Source organism: Stegostoma tigrinum, chromosome 9 (genome assembly GCF_030684315.1).
Source record: "Stegostoma tigrinum isolate sSteTig4 chromosome 9, sSteTig4.hap1, whole genome shotgun sequence".
NCBI classification, from domain to species: domain Eukaryota; kingdom Metazoa; phylum Chordata; class Chondrichthyes; order Orectolobiformes; family Stegostomatidae; genus Stegostoma; species Stegostoma tigrinum.
The window spans coordinates 73,482,174-73,502,889 of NC_081362.1; the positions used below are offsets into that span (position 1 = coordinate 73,482,174).

Here is a 20,716-nt window from a genome sequence, read left to right on the forward strand (position 1 = left end):
AACTGTATGTGGAGAAGTTCAATTTCAAATTTTATACTCCAGATTTTCCAGTATTTATCTAAACTGAGCCTCACTTTCATTATCGATGTGCAGACTTGAGGCATCAGAAAGCTAGATTTATAGAGTATTGGAAAATGTTTTCTGCCTTGGAGAAGGTGGTGGTGAGCTGCCTTGAAATGCTGCAGTCCATGTAGGTTAGAAATTCTATCTTCAAACCTTATATTTGTTGTTTGATGCAATTGTTGGGCTGAATCACCACCCCACTGCTCACGATCTACCGCTCAGCACTGGTTCACCTCGCCCCAGACAAGCTTCCAGCTGGAGTGGAGCTAACTTAGACAACGTGTGGGAAACTATTCAACTCTGGCACCTTCAAGCCAAAACCAAAGTTACCCCAACGAGTGTAATCAAGCTGCAGTACACAAATGATGCTTGCATGTGCGCAATCTTTGAGGATGTACTCTAGACCATCGTCAGCACTTTTATGGCAGCATGAGAGCATGGGCCTCACTCTGAACAGCTGTAAGTCGAAGGTCCTTCTTCAACTTGGCCTGGCATTGTGGAGGAGCAAATCCTCAATCATCAAAGGTACATGGGGAGGCTTCAAGAACGTTGATCGCCTCCAGTACCTTAGAAGTGTCTTGTTGGCCACAGCAGCTATTGATGAAGAGATCCAGCATCGCCTCCAGTATGCTAGTGTAGCCTTCAGCTGCCTGAGGAAAAGGGTATTCAAGAACAACAACAACATCAGATCTTGACACCATGATCATGGCTTACAGATTCCTGCTCTCCTATATTGCTCTAAGAACATGGATCATAGAATCCCTAGAGTGTGGAAGCAGGCCCTTAGGCGGAACAAGTCCACACCGACCCTCAGAACATCCCACTCAGTCCCATCCCCCTAATCTACACATCCCTGAACACTATGGGAAATTTAGCCTGCCCAATCCACCTAACCTACACATCTTTGGACTATGGGGGGGGGAAACCACAACACCCGGAGGAGTCCCACACAGACACTGAGAATGTGCAAACTCCATACAGATGCCCAAGGGTGGACGTGAACCCTGGATCCTGGCTGTGGGATCTACAGCAGACACCTCAAGGCACTGGAGTAGTACCACCAACGCTGCTTGTACAAGATCCTGCACATCCGCTTAGAAGAAAGACACACTGACGCCAGTGTCATTGATCAGGCCAACATCCCCAGCATCAAGGCACTGACCACCCTTCTTCAACCACGATGGGCTGGGTATGTCATCCACATGACTGGCACGAGACTGCTCAAACAGGTGCGGTATTCCCTGCTTCAAAACAGCAGGCACAACTGAGGTGGACAGAGAAAGCACTCAGTTTTACCCTTTAAGGCCTCAGACGAAATGCATTTTCGCAGACACGTGGAATCACTGGCCCAATGCTATTCAAAGTGGAGGAGAGGCAATGTCATCTGGGATGACATTGAGGATCTCGCAACTAGCTGTTAAGGGAATAAATGAAGCCAGGCGAAAACAGCAAAAGGAGCAGGATGCCTCACCAGTGCCCCACCCACATCTTCCCATGACCATCACCTGCTCAGAGTGTAGCAGCGCCTGTAGTAGCCATGTTGATGTCCACAGCCACCTGTGGACTCTGCCTGAGAGGAATCACCAATGATGAGCTAAGTAGAATACATTTCAAACAGATGTAGCAGAACTAGCATACATAAGTTGCTGTAGACAATTAGTAGTAGCAGAACTATGGTGTTCAACCACAATATGTAGCCTCATGACCCAGCATATTCCCCACTCTGCTACTGCCATCAAGATGAACCAGGGGCGTACCCCAATGAAGAGTTCAGGAGAGCATGCTAGCAGCAGCACCAGACATACCTAAAAATGATTCACAGCCTGGCAAAACTGTGACACAGGACTGCTAGCATGCTAAACAATAGAAGCAGCATGCAACAGAAAGGGCTAAGCAGTCCCACAACCAACTGATTAATCTGCAGTCCTACAACATCCGATCCAAATGATGGTGTACAATTGAATAACTAACAGGAGGTGGCAGCTCCACAAATACCCCAGGGAGCCCAGCACATCAGTGCAATAATCAAGGTTCAAGCATTTGCATGTGTCTTCAACCAAGAAGTGCTGAATGGAAGATCCTTTTGCACATGCTTCCAAGGACCCAGTGTCTCTGATGCCCATTGTCATCCAACTTGATTCACTCTACATGATGTCAAAACTAATTCAAGGCACTGGATAATGCAAAGGTGTTGGGCCCTGGTAATACCTGAAAATGGAACTTGAGTCCCTGCTGGTACTAGCAATATTGCTTCATGGGATGGCAGGACTGACCTCTGAAGAGGGGATGAAAAGGTGGATGATTAACCATGATCATGTTGCACGGTGGACCAGGCGCAAAGGGCTGAATGACCTTTTCCTGCTTCTATTTTCTATGTTCTACATATGTTGGGCTTTATAACATGAGGATTTAAGTACAGGAGCAGGAATGTCTTGCAATTGTGCAGGGCTTTGAATGGAACATACCTGGAGTTTCGTGTGCAGTTTTGGTCTCTGCTTCTGATGAAGGATTTTCATTGCATTCCCTGCAAATCCAGAAGATTTATCAGACTGATTCTGGGAATGGAAGGACTTGTATGTAGAGAGACTGGATCGAATAGGACTATATTCACTCGACTTTATAGGTTTCCAGGATTTTTATAAAATTTTAACAGGACAGGGTAAACACAAACAGGATGTAGTGTTGGCCATTCAGGACTCGGACGATGAGTGGGTAGCCTGTGGAATTTCCTGCCACAGAAGCTGGCCAAAGTGTTGAATCCTTTCAAGGAAAGGGATATGTTTCTTGGAGCTTAAAGGATCAAAGAGTATGGAGAGAAAGTGGGAACTGGGTATTTGGCTGGATGATCAGCCATGATCGTATTGGATGTTATAGCAGGTTTGAAGTGTCAAATACCCACTCCTATTTTTAAAAAAAAATCTCTTTTATTTCCTAGATTAGTGTATCAGAACAAGCCACGCTTCTGGCCAGCTACAATACTGGCTTCTTTTCCGTACTGTGGAAAATTGTCCAGATTTATCCATCCCAACAAATTACCATTCAATCAGCCATCTCTTGATCATCAACAAAGCGTCAGAAAGTGTAATTGACAGTACTATCAAGTGGCACTTGCTCAGCAATAACCTATCCACTGACTGTTTTAGATTCTACCAGGGCCACACAATTCCTGATCTCATTACAGCCTCGATTCAAACATTAACAACAAAAGAGAAGAGATGAACTCCAGAGGGAACTGAAAGTGACTGCCTTGATATCAAGACTGTTTAAGTATGGCATCAAAGCCCCTCCCCCAACTCCCAGCAATCTTGTAGTCAATGAGAATCAGGAAGAAGTCTTTACCAGTTGGATCCTTACGTGACAAGATGTTAGCTTGCAGGTCAGTGATCTCAGTCCCAGGACTGTAGGAGCTCCTCAGAGTAGATCCTTTCTGACCAATCTGTTCAGAAATGCCCCTACATACATCTGGACCAGGTGGGCATTTCTCTCCTGGTTCAGCGGTAGGGACATTACTACTTTGGCACGAGCCCTCAAAGTTCTTCAGAGTACCAGTCTCAGTCCATCTTCACCTGCTCCATCAATGTCCTCCCTCCCATCATGATGTCAGAGACTAAAATTTCTCTGGTGAGTAACTGACCTCTGCCCCCTCCAACACCTGTTAACCAACTACAAGGCACAAATCAGACATATGATGGAATATTCTCCACTTATCTGGTTGGGTGCAGCTGCAACAACAGTGAAGAAGCTTGACACCATCCAGGACACAGCAGCCCTTAATTAAGTATTCACACTTTTTAATCACTGATGTGCGTTGGTGACAGTCTGTGATCTACAAGATTTTTGCAGCAACTTGTCCAGTCTCACCCATACTGCACTTTGCAAAGCTTCAACCTCTACTATGCATAAAACAAAAGCGTCCAATGCTTAGGACCACTGGCACTTGAAAGTTCCCTTTCAAGCCACAAATTGTGCAAAATAGAAGCCATATCACACTTTCTTCACTGTTACTGAGTCAAAATCCTGATACATCCACAGGGCTATAGGAAGGATGTAACCACCTGACATGGTCTGAGGTAGTTCAGAAGGGCACTTCTCAAACTCTCTTCTTGAGGGTCACCAGAGGTGATAAATAAATGCTGGCCTAGTCAGTGATGCCACCGTTCCACACATGAATCATAAAATCAAATATTGTCTTGTTAAAGTTGCTGTTCACATTTTTTGTTTTAAATCAGACAGGGTAAGTGACTTAAACAATGATTGAAAAGCTAAAGGTGCTCCAGATCTGAAATATAAACCAAAAATGCTGGAAATACTCAGAAGGTCTGGCAGCACCTGTGAAGAGAGTTAGAGTTGATGTTTCAGACCTGTGAGATTTCTTCAAGGAGTGCTGAAATGTTAACTTTCTGTATTCGCACATGTCTATAGACATAGTGGGTGTTTCTAGCATTTTCTGTTTTTATTTCAGGGTAGGATGCTTATTTTTGAGCAGAATCTCAGCTTTGCCAAAAAAAGGTGAGAGCGTCTGCATTCCCATTTCTCCTAAATGCATGGCATATTTATTTCAATTCTACATCAAATATTCAACAAGTTAAAACTTGAGTGAGGCAAATGTAGAGCTAGTTTATAATATGTTAATGTTACAGTCCTGTTGGATAACACAGTTTTACGGTTTGCAGTGAATTTTCTAATCCGCTTCTGTGTACTGATTTTGAAAGATTTCACAAACATCTCTGCTACATTTACCTCCAGGAATTCAACTGAATATCAGTCATCTTATGAGTGACCTGTTTTTCATTACCAGTAATTTAATGGTACATTGTGTTTTAATGTAATTGAATAGTGTTATTAAAGCTATCTGAAGAGAGACTTTCTGATTTAGTTTGTATGAAATTGTCCAAGTTCTGACCAACCTGTTCAGAAGTGTAATAAAGATGGTTATTTTGTTTAGATGCTTGAAAGGAAACTTTAATGATTTTATAATGTTGAACTGGTTCTAGTTTGGAGGAAGAATGTGAATACTCTGTGTGCACAGCTAATTTACAAGCAAGAAATATGGAACTGCAGAGTGACATGAAAAAGATGACTGCTATGTTCGAAAAGCTGCAGGTTTACACAAGTCTCCTTGCCTTACCAAGTAAGTTCACAAAATTATTTTGTTTGTCATGTGAGATCACCACAAAAACCACCACATATGTTCCTGGAAGGATTGTAGTCAAAATATCCTGTTGTGGCAGATGTTGGAATTTGAATTCGATAAAAATCTGGAGTTAAGAGTCTAACGATGACTATGAATCAATTGTTGATTGTGGTAAAAACTCATTTGGTTAACTTGTGTTCTTTCGGGACGTAAACTGCCATCTTTACCTGGTTTTGCCTCCCTGTGACTCCAAACCCATAGCAAAGTTGTTGACTTAACTACCCTATGTGCAGTTGGGGATGAACAATAAACGCTGGTCACGTATTACTGTGAATGAATTTTGAAAAACTCTATCAAAAAATAGAAGTTGAGAAGGATGAAGTATGTTTCCACATTTTGTGTAAATTGATTTTAGGAAAAATAAGTGACTCGTTTAAATTTTAAAAATTCTGAAGCCTGGTTGAATGCTATTTAGGGGGACTGGGACTTTTTATGCAGGTGGCAGCAGAAAGAAAACTGAAGAAACCTGTTGACTTGTTTTGTATATTCACAACACTGTACTAAAGTTAATTTTGTTTGTTTTTAACTCTGCACCATTTTTCTTTTAGGTACAAAACCTGAAATGCTCCTTCAGACAAACTATAATGTAGTTTTCACACAGCTTGCTGCTTGTCTTCATTCATTGCATGATGTCATGAAAGGCAAGTCTTTTTTTAAAAAAAAAAGGCATTTTTAGGACCTTTTCAGCACGATGTAAGGATATTTCTGCCGCATCATTGCTTTTAACTGTCCTTTTTATAAATGTTTTAAAATATAGTTCAGAAATAAATAATTAGTGTAATAAAAATGCAGCAAAGATAGCATATTCCCCAGTTTTTGTTATTATCCAAATTCCAACTCTGAAAAAGGCTTTTATACTTTATCCTCTGAATTGTTGTTCAAATTCATTCTAGGTTATAGATTGTGTGCATTGTCCGACATGACTGGTGATCTGGAAGTTAACGTTTTGAATGTGTATAATGTCATTCCTTTTTTTTAAAAACGCTAATGTATAGCAATGCCACTAAAATCTAATAGCTTTTAGAATGTAAACAATTTTTATAGGAAGAAATTGAGTTAAGTCAGTGTGCAGAACATTGGCAAATGGAGTATAATGTGAGAAAATGTGAAGTTCATTTGGAAGGGAGAACAAAAGAACAGTATTATTTAAATGGTGAACTTGTGCCTGAAATACAGAAAGCTATTGCATGTAGTAAGGGGATGGAACGCTTTGCCTGCAACAGTAGTAGATTCGCCAACTTTAAGTACGTTTAAGTCATCATTGGACAAGCATATGGACGTACGTGGAATAGTGTAGGTTAGATGGGCTTCAGATCGGTATGACAGGTCGGCACAACATCGAGGGCCAAAGGGCCTGTACTGTGCTGTAATGCTCTATGTTCTATGTGTAGGAGCTAATCAGGAAAGCTAATGAAATATTGACCTTATTTCAAAAATGATTAGGGCAGTCTGACTGCAACAGGAGGTGATGCTGGCAAGACCACATCTAGAGTACTATGGGCAGTTTTAGTCCCCTTGTTTGAGGAAAGATATTGTTTCATATGAGTCAGTTCAGAGAAGGTTCACTAGGATCAATGTCTAATGTGTAAAGCATAACGGATTAGAACTCTTGTTTATCGGAATTTTGAAGAATGAGAGGTGATTTCATTGCAAAATTTGGATTCTTAAGGGGCTTGACAGAGTAAAAGTTGAGAGGATGTTTCCCCTCATTGAAGTATCTAGGACCAAAGGGGAGAGTCTTAAATTGGTGCCTGTTTATTTTGAGTGAGCGATTAGGAGGAATTTCCTCTGAGAGTTAAGTGTCTTTGGAACTCCTTGTCACAGAGACCTGTGGGGCAGAGACCTTGAGTATATTTAAGGCTGAGATAGAGCCTTGATAGGAAGGGGAATCAAGGGTTAAGGGGAAAGGCAGCAAAGTTGATGTGTCAATCAGCCGTGATCCTATCAGAGCAGGCATGGGGACTAAATGCATACTCCTGTTTCCTGTTTCTTATGGTCCAGCTTCTTGTTCACTTAAAATTGTTTGCCCTCAATCGTATAAAATTAACCTGATGAACAACACTGGTAACAAAAAAACTGTTTTGATTCATATATTCAGTATTAGAGAAATGTAGGTCCAGGTATTCTGTGGTGCATAGTAAACCAATTTTTGTATTGTATGATAGATTTTCAAAATAACAGCTTGTATTAATATAGTGCCTTCAAGATTTAAATTTTAGGTGCTGATGCACTGAAAACCAAAGTAGGAGTTGAAAGAATGAGAGGTGAATATCAGTTGGTACGTGTTGCAATATGGACAGAAAAGTTCTGTTAATGTCCAGATTTATGGAGAGTGGAAGATGATGGGCTATTGAAGTTGACTCTGGAAGTCAGTAGTGACACGTATTTTTTTTTTTCCTCTTGTTTGCACACTCCACAGATGTTCTAAATTTCCTAAACTTTATTCATTTTATAAAACTTTCTGATTTTTGTTGTAGGTAGATCCATTTCCATTATTGAAGTTTTAAAATTTATACATCAAATACTTTAAACAAGTGATCTCTTGGATGAAATTGTGGGAATTCGGAAAATTGAAAAAATTATGATCCCATCTGATGGTAATATGGAGCAATTCAGATTCTAAAGTGAAACTGGCCTTGTTAAGGTATAGGTTTTATTTTTGCTGTTTCGTATGAACAACCGTCAGTCACTGAACATCCTCACAGGGGCTGTCAATGTACTTTAAATGTGAGCACATCAAAATTTATTACATTTGGGAGAAGGGATAAGACTCTTTTACAATGTACAATGACTAAGATTCAAAACCTCATTGCAGGTCACCCTGCTTCCACTTCAAAATTCTTTGTTCATTTGGCACTGCTGTAATTTATTTCTGGAACTTTCTTCTAATTGACTTTTAAACACTTTCAGAACAAACATATGGATTTTCCATATCCACTAACAAATCAGGTTTTTTTCCCAAAACTTTTTAAGATTTTCCCCAGCCCTAACTTTCTGAAGACCACTAAGTTAACAGCAGTTCTTGCTGTTGCTGAGCCTGCATGCACTACCTGGCCATTTGGTTTCTTTTGAATTTGTGATACTGATCCTCTGGTCTAAGGCAACAATTTTCTTTTCCTGTCCTTTTTCACTAACACACTGAACCTCGAGCTCTATTGCAAGGCTGGAAACCCTCGTTAAAAGTGCATGTATCGGCAAAGTTCTGACTCTCCACCACAAGATCTGATCAAATTAGACTAAAACAATATCTTCCTCTGTTAACACAACATAGAAATAAAAATTTAACTGTAAGCTGTGCATCATTCTGTGCACTTTAGAACTCAAGTTTCCAAATAATTATAACAATGATCCTTATTCACAATTTTTGCATTAACTGTGGGTTTGTTTTTATAGTTTTAGTCTGGTATTTGTTTCCGAATTTGTTTTTGCAGTGCAAACTATCTTGGCACTAAGTAATATCGCCACTACAAACTCCTAGTGGGCTGCAGCTATTTGTAACTGATCCATTATGAATCACTCCAGACGCTTCCAAGTTTGCAATTCAATTCAAAACAACCTGCATACTTGATATCTTTCCTATAAATGAGATTCTCCAAAATATTTGTGAAACCATTCGAATGTACAAGCAGAGTTTCAGGTCTCTGCCCAATAACATCTTTTAAAGAAAAGTAGATTGTGTGAATTCTGTGAAGTATTGCATATTTTGAGTACGCTATGCACTCTTGCAATGAGTTTCTGTTGTCAGATATCTTTGCAATACTGTATATAGACCGAAAAGTGAGCAATGACAGATCTGCTGCTAGGCTTTGTTTTCTGAGGGTTAGTTTAGCTTTGAAGAAGGAGCCCTGCATTCTCTGTTATATTAATTGTGGTTCGTCATTGCTTGCTGAGGTTAGGCTACTATGTTGGAGGCAAGCCAGCTTCCCTTTTAATGCTCTTTCATGGGATGTAGGTGTTGCTGGCCAGGCTAGCAAATAATGCCCAATCTTCATTGTCCTTAAATGACGATGAGTGTCTACCTTAAACTCTTCATCCAATGAAGATATAAATACATTGTTATTCAGAACAGAATTCCGAAACTTTAATCCTGCAACAGTGAAGAAAAGACAATGTAGTTACAAGTTAGGATGGTATGAATATTGCGATGCAACTTGCTTTGATGTTCCCATGCACCTTCTGACCATGATTTTTCTGGGTGACTCTCCAAATCACACTGGCTTGAAGTTGTTGAAGGCACCTAAGCAAGCTGCTGTAGTGCACGTTGTAGATGATCTATGCTGCTGCATTGGTGTTCGAAGGAGTCAATGTTTAATGTGGTGGAAAGGCTGATAATCAAGAAGCTTGCTTTGTCTTTGACCATGCTGAGATTTTTGATTGTTAATAGAACACTGTTCAGGCAAGTTGAGGTGATTTTAATCACATTTGAGTCTTGAACATGATGGACTGGAATTGGGAAATTTACTCACCACGTAATTGCCACCCTCTGATCTATTCTTGTAGCCACAATACTTGTATGGTTAGTCAAGTTCGGTCACTAATATGTATAGTGCTCAGAATGGTGAGGGATTCAGTGGTAATACTATTAAATGTGAAGTGCCAATGATGTGATAAAAGGTATAAAGTGCATATTATCATTTAGAATTTTAAAATCTAGGCTGATGTGTCATTTCAGTTTTGTGAAGCTAATTTTTTTTTGAGGTCAGCAGATCATTCCAACAGTGAATCGAAGAGACAATTGCCAGGAGGCATCTGATTTAGTCAAGTACCTGTAGTGTAAATGAATGAAATATTTAATGAATTAGATGTTTATACTGCTGAGCTTAGAACAGACAAGAAAATCGATCAGAGGCAAGAGTTTAGTTTTGACGATAGTTCAGAAGGGAGAACAGTAGCCTCATAATAGAATCAGGCTTTCAGGTCAGGGGAACCTGTCACCCTAACAGAAGTGATTTTGTTTTATGAAGTTTCCAAGCTGTGAGGTTTTGTGTGGAAGTCTTCAAATTGTTAGAACTGAAAAGAGATTTAGGCTGCCAGAATTTGTGGTGGAGGGTGGGGGTGGAATAAAGTTCATGCTGACAGAAACTGAAGGAAGTCCCACAATCATCTCTCTATAGCTCCATAGATAGCAAAGTAAGAAACTGCCAAAAAACAAAAGAAGCTGAGTTAGGAGTAATACTTAGATTAATAGTCATACAGCATGAAACAGACCCTTCAGCTCAACTTCTCCATGCTGACCAGGTTTCCTAACTGAACTACTCATTTGCCTGCATTTGGTTCATATCCCTCCAAACCTGCCACTTTACTGCCCAGATGTCTTTTCACTGTAATTGTACCCGCCTCTACCACCACAACTTCTGGCAGCTCATTCCATATAAGCACCACCCTCCTATGTGAAATAGTTGCTCCTCAAGCCCCTCTAAATCTTATCCTCTCACCTTAAAGCAATGCAGTCTGGTTTTGGACTCCCCTACCCTGGAGTAAACATCTTAGCTATTCGCCTTATCTACGCCCCTCGTGATTTTATAAATCTCTGTACAATCACCCTTTCAGCCTGCTATACTTCAGGGGAAAAACAGCCTCTCCTCATAACTGAAACACTTCAGTCTGAGTAGCATACTTGTAAATCTGTTTTGTAACCTTTTCTGTTTAATATTGTCCATCCTACAGCAGGGCAACTGGAATTGGGTACAGGGCTCTACATGTGGTCTTCTCTGGGATTGAGTATTTACGAAATGATATAGTAGGGAAACAGGTTGAAACTTTTTGTTATTAATACCCTTCTGAAGGGTCTTTTTCGTACATTTTGATTTTCCCCTTTTTGTGTAATAATCTTGTTCCTTTGTTAAATTATTTGTAGCCTTATGTTACTAACTATGGCAACAAACTACAAAAATTAAACTGGCAATCTATTAAGCCAGGTTTTGCTCTGGGATTGCTCTCTTTAATTATCATCAGCTGTGATCATAGTAATGGGTCAATTCTCTCTTGTTGGACATGGTAATGGCCTGGCACTTGTACCAAAATTTGTTTGTACCAAATTACTTGCCTAACCCAGAATATTGTACAGGTCTTTCTGCAATTGGACTTGTACTGTTTTTGATATCTGTGGTGCCTTAAATGGTGTTGAACATTATTCAATCATCAGCAACATCCTCATTTCTAATCTTATCAAGTGAAGATCATTTGAAGTAGCTGAAAATGGTTGTACCTAAGACAATACTCTGAGGAGCTCCTGCAGTCGTGTCCTACGCCTAATGTCTTGGTCTTCAGTTAAAGTTCCTTGATGTTCTACTTGGTGCAATTCTGCTTGATGTTGAGGTTAATCCCCTCTTCCCCCTGGATCTCGGCCCAAACATGGTCAAGGTAGCTAAGGCCACCATGAAGGCTACAATCAGGTGGCCTGGAAGGAAGTTGAGCTGAGCATTAGTACAGAGGTTTATGGTAACAGATACTGCTTGTTAGCAAAAGGATCCTTTTGCCACGTTGTTGATCAACAACAGCCTGTGATTGGAATTAGATTGGATTTTTTTTTCCTACATTTTGAGTATGAAACATACCTGGGAATCTTTCCATGATGTAGCTGCTCCATAGTAACTTTGTTTTGGATATGGTTACGGCTAATCTGTTGTCAGGATTCATAGTCTTTGGTGCTTGCTATCACATGGAGTGAAGCAGATTGGCTGAAGACTGAATCTGTACTAGTGGTAATCTGTAGAGGAAACCAAGTTAGATCATTATCTTAGCACTTAGATTGATGCAAATGTTCGCAACTTGTCTTTTGCACAAGGCATTCTCTGCCATCATTGGGGTAGGATATTTGTGGAGCTGCAGTCTTCATTAAAGTTGTTTAGTGCACTACTTTATTCATGGTTGTATATGGCAGGACTGCACAACTTTTGATCTGTTTTTGATTGTGGGATAGCGTATTGCTTTTTTGGCATGCATGTAATGTGTGGCTGCTGGTGTGCTGCCTTGCTGTCGTCATTGAACTAGTTGATCCTATGGTTTAGTGGTAAAATGAAGAATATATTGGGGGTTGAGTTTGCAAATTACTGTTGAAAATAATTGTCGTGAATATTGGCCCACAGTTCCTCATGGATTCTGAACTTTGAGCTACTAGATCAATTGAGTCTATTCCATTTAATTCAATAACACCACATTCCTCAATAGCTGTCCTACTAGTACTCTTCTGGACGGCAACATATCCAACAGGTAGGTTGATAGGGATGAGTCAAGAAGGGTTTCTTTTCTGGCTTGTCTTTTTTCTACCTACCACAGGCGTGGTGTGATAGGCCCTTCAGAACTTGGCTGGCTTGATTATTTGTGATCCTGTAATGGTTATGATTTAGCCCATGCACTCTTTTTAGGAGTAATCTTTTACCTTTGCCTAATTCAAGTGTTACCTGCTGTTAAGGTGTCTTGGATAGTCTTTGTACCTAGCATGTAGTTTAGGAGATTAAAAAGGAGGAATTAAACTCTACATTGCTGCATTTTTCTCCAGAATCACTTCAATATTGTCTATATATTGTCCATTTATTGCCTCCTTTAGGAACTATTGTTCCAAGACTGCTTAGGTGGGTTTCCATTACGGTATTTTTAAACATGGAATATCTGGTATTCAGCAATTGATGTTACCTAGGGAATAGGTAGGAACACCTCTCCTAATTAGGGCAAAATTGAGGCATTGCTGTCAAGAGAGAGTCATGTTTACTGACAATGAACCAGATTGTAATCCAGCATGTAATTTAAACAGTCTCTTGATTCTGGATAGGAACGAAAGTTACAGGGTAGTTGTTATTGGGGGCCTTTAACTTTCCAAACATTGACTGGAAACACTATAGTTCAAGTACTGTAGATGGGTAAGTTTTTGTCCAGTGTGCGCAGGAGGGTTTCCTGACACAGTATATAGATAGGCCAACAAGAGGCGAGGCCACTTTTAGATTTGGTTCTGGGTAATGAACCAGGCCAGATGTTAGATTTGGAGGTAGGCGTACACTTTGGTGATAGTGACCACAATTCGGTTACGTTTACTTGAGTGATGGAAAGGGATAGGTACATACCACAGGGCAAGAGTTGTATTTGGGGGAAAGGCGATTAGGCAAGACTTGGGATGCATAGGATGGGGAAGAAAACTGCAGGGGCTGGGCACAATTGAAATGTGGCGCTTGCTGAAGGAACAGCTGCTGCGTTTCCTTGATAGGTGCATACCTGTCGAGCAAGGGAACTGTGGTTTACTAAAGAAGTTGAATCTTTTGTCAAGGGGAAGAAGGAGGCTTATGAAAAGATGAGTCGTGAAGGCTCAGTTAGGGCACTTGAGAATTACTAGTTAGCCAGGAAGGACCTAAAGAGAGAGGTAATAAGAGCCAGGAGGGGACGTGAGAAGTCTTTGGCAGGTAGGATCAAGGAAAAGCTGTCTATAGGTATGTCAGGAATAAAAGAATGGCCACAGTAAGATTAGGGGCAGTCAAGAACAGTCATGGGAAGTTGTGCGTGGAGTTCGAAGAGATATGAGAGGCGCTAAATAAATATTTTTCGTCAGTATTCACACTGGAAAAATAGTGTTGTCAGGGAGAATGCTGAGATACAGGCTATTAGACTAGACGGGATTGAGGTTCATAAGGAGGTGGTGTTAACAATTCTGGAAAGTATGAAAGTAGGTACGTCCCTGGGGCCTAGGATTTATCCTAGGATTCTCTGGGAAGCTCGGGAGGATATTGCAGAGCCTTTGGCTTTGATCTTTGTCGTCATTGTCTACAGGAATAGTGCTAGAAGACTGAATGTTGTCCGCTTGTTCAAGAAGGGGAGTAGAGACAACCCTGGTAATTTTAGACCAGTGAGCCTTCCTTCGGTTGTGGGTAAAGTGTTGGAGAGGATTATAAGAGAGAATTTATAATCATCTAGAAAGGAATAATTTGATTAGGGATAGTCAACACGGTTATGTGAAGGTAGGTCGTGCCTCGCAAACCTTATTGAGTTCTTTGTGAAGGTGACAAAACAGGTGGATGAGGGTAAAGCAGTTGATGTGGTGTATATGGATTTCAGTAAAGCGTTTAAGGTTCCCCATGATAGGCTATTGCCAGAAAATGTGGAGGCATGGGATTGAGGGTGATTTAGTGTTTTGGATCAGAAATTGGCTAGCTGTATGAAGACACAGGGTGGTGGTTGATGGGGAATGTTCATCCTTGAGTTCAGTCACTAGTGGTGTACTGCAACGATCTGTTTTGGGGCCACTGCTTTGTTGTTTTTATAAATGACCTGGATGAGGGTGTAGAAGGATGGGTTAGTAAATTTGTGGGTGACACTAAAGTCGATGGAGTTGTGGATAGTGCGGAAGGATGTTGCAGGTTACAGAAGGACATAGATAAGCTGCAGAGATGGGCTGAGAGGTGGCAAATGGGTTTAATGCAGAAAAGTGAGAGGTGATTCACTTTGGAAGGAAGAACAAGAATACAGAGTACTGGGCTAATGGTAAGATTCTTGGTAGTGTGGATGAGCAGAGAGATCTCGGTATCCAAGTGCATAGATCCCTGCAAGTTGCCACCCAGGTTGATAGGGTTGTTAAGAAGGCATACAGTCTGTCAGGTTTTATTGGTAGAGGGATTGAGTTTCGGAGCCATGAGGTCATGTTGCAGCAGTACAAAACTCTGGTGCAGATGCACTTGGAGTATTGCGTACAGTTCTGGTTGCCGCATTGTAGGAAGGATGTGGAAACATTGGAAAGGATGCAGAGGAGATTTACCACGATGTTGCCTGGTATGGAGGGAAAGTCTTATGAAGAAAGACTGAGAGACTTGAGGCTGTTTTCATTAGAGAGAAGAAGGTTAAGAGGTGACCTAATAAAGACATACAAGATGATCAGAGGATTAGATAGGGTGGACAGTGAGAATCTTTTTCCTTGGATGGAGATGGCTAGCATGAGGGGACGTAGCTTTAAATTGAGGGGTGATAGATATAGGACAAATGTCAGAGGTAGCTTCTTTACTCAGTAGTAAGGGCATGGAATGCCCTGCCTGCAACAGTAGTAGACTCCAACCTTAAGGGCATTTAAATGGTCATTGGATAAACATATGGACGATAACGGGATAGTGTAGGTTAGGTGGGCTTTGGATTGCTTTCACAGGTCGGTGCAACATCGAGGGCTGAAGGGCCTGTACTGCGCTGTAATGTTCTATGTTAACCCTATTTGATAGCTTATAATTTATGAATAATGTATGCTGCAAGGCGTCTTTTCTGAATTCAGATTGAAAATGAGTTCCTTGAGATGTAAGATCTGAAAAATGATTAGGAAAATAGGATGAATAAGAGTTGGCTCATCTTTTACTTTTCCAAAGGTAATCTATTTCCTACTCAATCTGCATTTTTTTGTTTGCAGTGAATCCATGTAGTCCATTTATTCTACTATTACAATCCATTTTGGCTTCAATCTCAATTGAATATATTGGGACATAAATTAATATTCTAGAATATTTTAACCATCCAGTTATTACAGTGGCTCAATGTCAGTAAAAGATGGGGAGTACTTCATTAATTTCAACATTTTCTGCTTCCTAGAGGGGAGAAAAGTTGGTATCTTTGCCTGTTTGTGTTATGCATGTTATGTTTTGACTTACCACATCAGCCCTAAGACCATGAGATATTAGAGCAGAATTTTGCTATTGGGCCCATCAAGTCTGCTCGGCTGTTTGATCATTGCTGATATGTTTTGCAACCCCGTTCTCCTGTCTTCTCCCATAACTCTTGATATCTCCATTGTATTGTATGTGTTTTATGAAGTTTTTTAATATCAAAATCATGCATATTATTTGTGCAAAATCCACATTATCCAAGTGTTTTTAACATTTCTCACTCTGAGAAAGGATTGCAGCTGCAGAGCTAATGACTTTTTTGGTTTTTTTTCTGTTTTTAGATATTTCCAAGCACTACAGTAAGAAGGTTTCCTTAGAGCAAGAGCTACCCACCATTACACAGAAGCTTAAAAATACCAATGACTGTATTCTTTCTTCTGTTGTAGCATTGTCAAATGTTACAGGAAAGGTAACTGACCATAAATTACAGTCGCTACAAAATGAGAAAACCAGTTTCAGTCTTTAAATGAAAGTGAAATATTGTGGATGCTGGACATCTGAAATAAAGAAAAAGAATGTTGGAGAAACTTGGGTCTGGCAGCATCCATAAAGAGTGAAACAAAGTTAATGCTTTGAGTCCAGTATGATACTTTTCAGAATTGAAGAGGTGAAAAAGTGATGGATTTAATGTTACTTGCAAAAGGTGGGGAAGAGCAAGTACAACAAAGGAATGTCAAGGAAAAGTGTCACCGTATAATAGGCAAAGAATGTTAAAGGTTTGAGAGAAGAGATATACATCCAGAAAAGGCTTTCACATTCCAAGGTAGGTCAGCTCTGCTAAAAGCAAAACCTTGCAAACTAGAATCAAAATGGAGCTCAGAGTTTCTGGTCTGAGGTTGTTAAACTCAATATTGAGTCCAGGAGGCTGCAAGAGTCTGCCGCTCTTTCAGCTTGCTTTGGGCTTCGCTGGATTATGTAACAGAGCTCAGAAATGTGGGCATGAAGCCAAGCTGGCATTTTGGAATGGCAAGTGGTTGGAAAATTTGGCTCATGCTTGTTATTGAATAGGAGTGCTCTGCAAAGCAGCAGTTGGTCTGCATTTCGTCTTCCCAGTGTGGAGGAAACCACATTGTGAGCACTGAATATAATAGATTCTTGAATGGAGTAAAAAAAGTTGCTGCACGAACTGGTGTTTGTGGCCACACAGTGTGGAGGGAGAAATAACAGAAAAAATAGTATACCACCTGCAGTTGCATGAGCTGGTGCAATGGGAAGGGCATAAGACAGCAGTACTCGAACATGTTGTAGATGGAATGGCCCTTTTGGAATCCTAACATGGAAGAGGAGGGGAAGATGTGTCGAGTGGTGGCATCTTGTTGAAGGTGGTAGAAATGGCAGCAGATGATCCTTGGAATATGCAGGCTGAAGTAATGGAAAGTGCAAGGAAGATGTCTTGAAAATGGGTTGGACGTGGTTGAGGGACACATCCGCAACAATTGGGGAATCATTCCTTAAGGAAAGAGAGATACGTCTGACGTGTCATTGTGGAAGACTATATAATAAGTGACACAAGCTAGAAGAGTTTATTGGAATCCTTGCAAGAAGCCAGTTCTGAAGAAGTATAGTCAAGCTCACTGTGAGAGTCAGAGTTTGTAATGAATATGGTTGACTGCTTGTTCCCAGAAATGGAAATGGAAATCATGAAAAGGAATGGCAGTGTCAGAGATGGGCCAGGTGAAGTTGAGAGAAGGGTGAAAGTTGAAAACAAAATTGATCAATTTTTCCACCTCTGGGCAAGATCATGACAAGTGACATTGATGGACAGGTACATTCATACACCTGCATAGTAATCAACATCAGTTTGTCACATTTATTCATAATTGATGGATAGGTTACTCTTTCCATCATAAATCCTAGATAATTTGTAATAGCTTCCACAAGCAGATATAAGAAGTATGAGTTAATGTAGGCCATTCAGCCCATCTAGTCTACACTGCCTTTCAATGAGATCAAACTCAATTGTACTTCCCTGTCTTTTCTGAAGAACTGTTGATTCCCTTACTGTTTAGAAATCTCTGTCTCAGCCTTGATGTTCCTTTGCAATAAAGAATTTCACGGATTCTCTACCATCTGAGAGAAGAAATTTATCCTCTTCTGTGTTTTAAATGTGCAACCCCTTACTCTGAGATTATGGCCTCTGGTCCGAAACACACTCAAAGGAAGCATTCTTTATGCATCGACCCTGTCAAAGCCCCTAAGAATCTTGATCTTTCAATAAGGCTGCCCCTCACTTTTCTAAATTCTAGTGAGTAAAGATGGTCCTTCCATAACTGATCATCTAGTCAAGTTTCTCTGGACTGCCTCCAAAGGTAGTACATCTTTCCTCAGATAAGGTGTCCAAAACTTTTCATAGTATTCCAGCTGTGGTCTGACTAGTACCATGTATGGTTTTAGCAAAACCTTCCTTTTAAATTCCATTCCCATTGAAACAAAAGCCAGCATTCCATTTGCCTTCCCTATTACCTGCTAAACTTACTTGGTAGTGTTTTAAAAGTCACAGATGAGGACTCTCAAATCCTTCTGTTATGTGGCTTCCTGCAGTCCTTTTCCATTTAAATAATATTTAGCTTCTTTATTCTTCCTGAAAAAGTGCACAACATCATATTTTCCCACATTATATTCTATCTGCCAAGTTTTTGCTCGCTTGCTTTGTATGTCCATAGCCCAATGCCGACTCTGTCATATTCAGCACTTGCCTTCCCATCCAATTTTGTCAACCCTAAACCTGGTTACAGTACATTCACTTTCTCATCTGAGTGGTTATAATATATTGTAAATAATTGTGGCCCCGGTACTGAATTCTTGGCACTCCACTAGGTTGCCATCCTGAAAAATTCTGCCCTCACCCTTATCCCAATTCCTATCTGTGATTAGTTAGTATACTGGCATGGATAGAGGAATGGCTCTATTCAACACCATGTGCTGTTATCATCTTTATGTAGTCTGATGTGTAGTACCATTTCAAATGCCTTCTGAAAATCCAAGTATTATATCCATTGCTTTCCCTTCATCATCCTGCTTTTTATATCCTGAAAGAAATCTTGTAAATTCGTCAGGCATGATTTCCTCTTCTTGAAGCCATGCTCATTTTTTTGATCGTATGCATTTTAAATACTCTGCTGTTACATCCTTTATAGATTTACATAGTTAGTCAGTGGTTAGCACTGCTGCCTCAGTTTGATTCCAGCCTCTGGCGTCTGTCCATGTGGAGTTCAGACGTTCTCCCTGTGCTTGTGTGGGTTTCCTCCTGGTACTCTGGTTTCGCCCTTCCAAAGATGTGTAGATTAGGTAGGTTGGCCATGGGAAATTGTCCATAGTGTCTAGGAGTGTTCAGGCTAGGTAGATTAATCATGGTAAATGGGGGTTACAGGGATAGGGTTGGCTGTGGGACTGGATAAAATGCTCTTGGTATGGACTTGAAGAGGCAAATGGCCTGCTTCCACTCTGTGTCGAGTTTCTACTGTTCTGAGTCTTAACATTTTCTCAACTAGGCTAACTTACCTTTTTCTAAAAAAAGGTTTTCCCAATGCTTTGGAAGTTTCTCATAAGCTCAGGATTCTTGGGAAATTACTGTCAGTGCATCCGTTATCTCTCTAGCCACTTATTTTGACATCCTAGATTGCATCCCCTCTGGACCAGGTACTTTTTGTCCTTGTCTCATTGGTTTCCCTAGTACTCTTTCTCTGGTGGTAGTTGCATTTATTTCATCTCCTCCTTTATCCATTCATTATTTAGTCATTTTAGAATAATGTTAGTGTCTTCTACTATGAACAATGATGCAAAGTATTTATTCACCTCCTTTGCCCATTTTAATTTCCCCTGTCTTCATCTCTAAGAGGCCTGTGTTCACTTTGGCCCCGCTCCTCCTCCTCTTTATATATTTAAAGAAACTTTCTCTTTCCATCTTGATTATTTGCAAGTTTACTCTCAAGTTTATCTTCTATTATTTTGTTCAGCTAAGCGGGCCTTCTATTTTTGTAAAGTGCAACACCGAAGGTGTCCGTCTGCTTTATTATGCATGTGCCTTTGTTGGCCAGTCCGTGGGATCTCTCGCATTTGCTAAAGCTTTTCCTTTTCAAACACCCATTCACTTCTTACCTTTAGAAGTTTAGAATTTACAAAAGGGATCCATTATTTTTAAATTGTGTCCTGTATTTCTGTTCTCATAAGGGGAAGCATTCTGTCAGCATTCAACCTGTTCAGCCTCCTCAGGAGCTTGTAAACTTCAATAACAACACCTCATTCTTCTAAACTCCTGTGAATACACCTTGGTCTTTCCTGATACTATGACCCCTTGACCTAAGAATCAATTGGGTAAATATTCTCTGAACTGTTAGAAATATGTTTAAATTCAAGTACTGTGGGGAAGCATTGATATGGAAAAGTTTGAACATTGTCTACCAGAGGTTACCGGGTAGTCTTATCAAGGAACAAAGTTAACTGCTTAAATTGTGCTGTAAGTCAGCTGTTATTTGCAGAAAAATCGAATGATTTTGGAGAAGGCATTAAAGCTTTTAAGGAACTAAGAGATGAAGTTTATGGCCTTTATTATTGAAAGAGCAGCTTTGAAAGATTAAGGAGCCTCTTTTCTGTTCTACATACCCAAGTCTGTTAGTAAAGAAGACACCCCAGAAACTGAAGTACCTGTCTGGAAATTCTTTTTCTCAGAAGATCCCGAAACGCAATGTTTCTAAATACCAATATTTACAATGACCTTGGAAAACCAAGAAAGTTGGATTGTGACCATTTTCCCAAAAGTTGGATTCAGGCTGATTGCAGGCTGAACAGAAGTTCATCCAACAGTCTTTGGCCGTCTGTAATATGATTCCGCTAA

General features: G+C 40.3%; 1 protein-coding gene across 13 annotated transcripts in view; it reads left to right on the forward strand.

The window, feature by feature from the left end:
• Positions 1-20,716, forward strand: part of ppp1r21 (protein phosphatase 1, regulatory subunit 21) — an 84,197-nt gene that overhangs the window by 39,405 nt on the left and 24,076 nt on the right. For all 13 annotated transcript variants that reach the window (XM_048536488.2, XM_048536486.2, XM_048536494.2 and 10 more), the window contains exons 12-14: positions 5,058-5,194; positions 5,806-5,898; positions 16,164-16,291. In XM_048536488.2, coding sequence (XP_048392445.1) covers positions 5,058-5,194; positions 5,806-5,898; positions 16,164-16,291 — 358 coding nt within the window. The remainder of the gene's footprint in view (positions 1-5,057; positions 5,195-5,805; positions 5,899-16,163; positions 16,292-20,716) is intronic.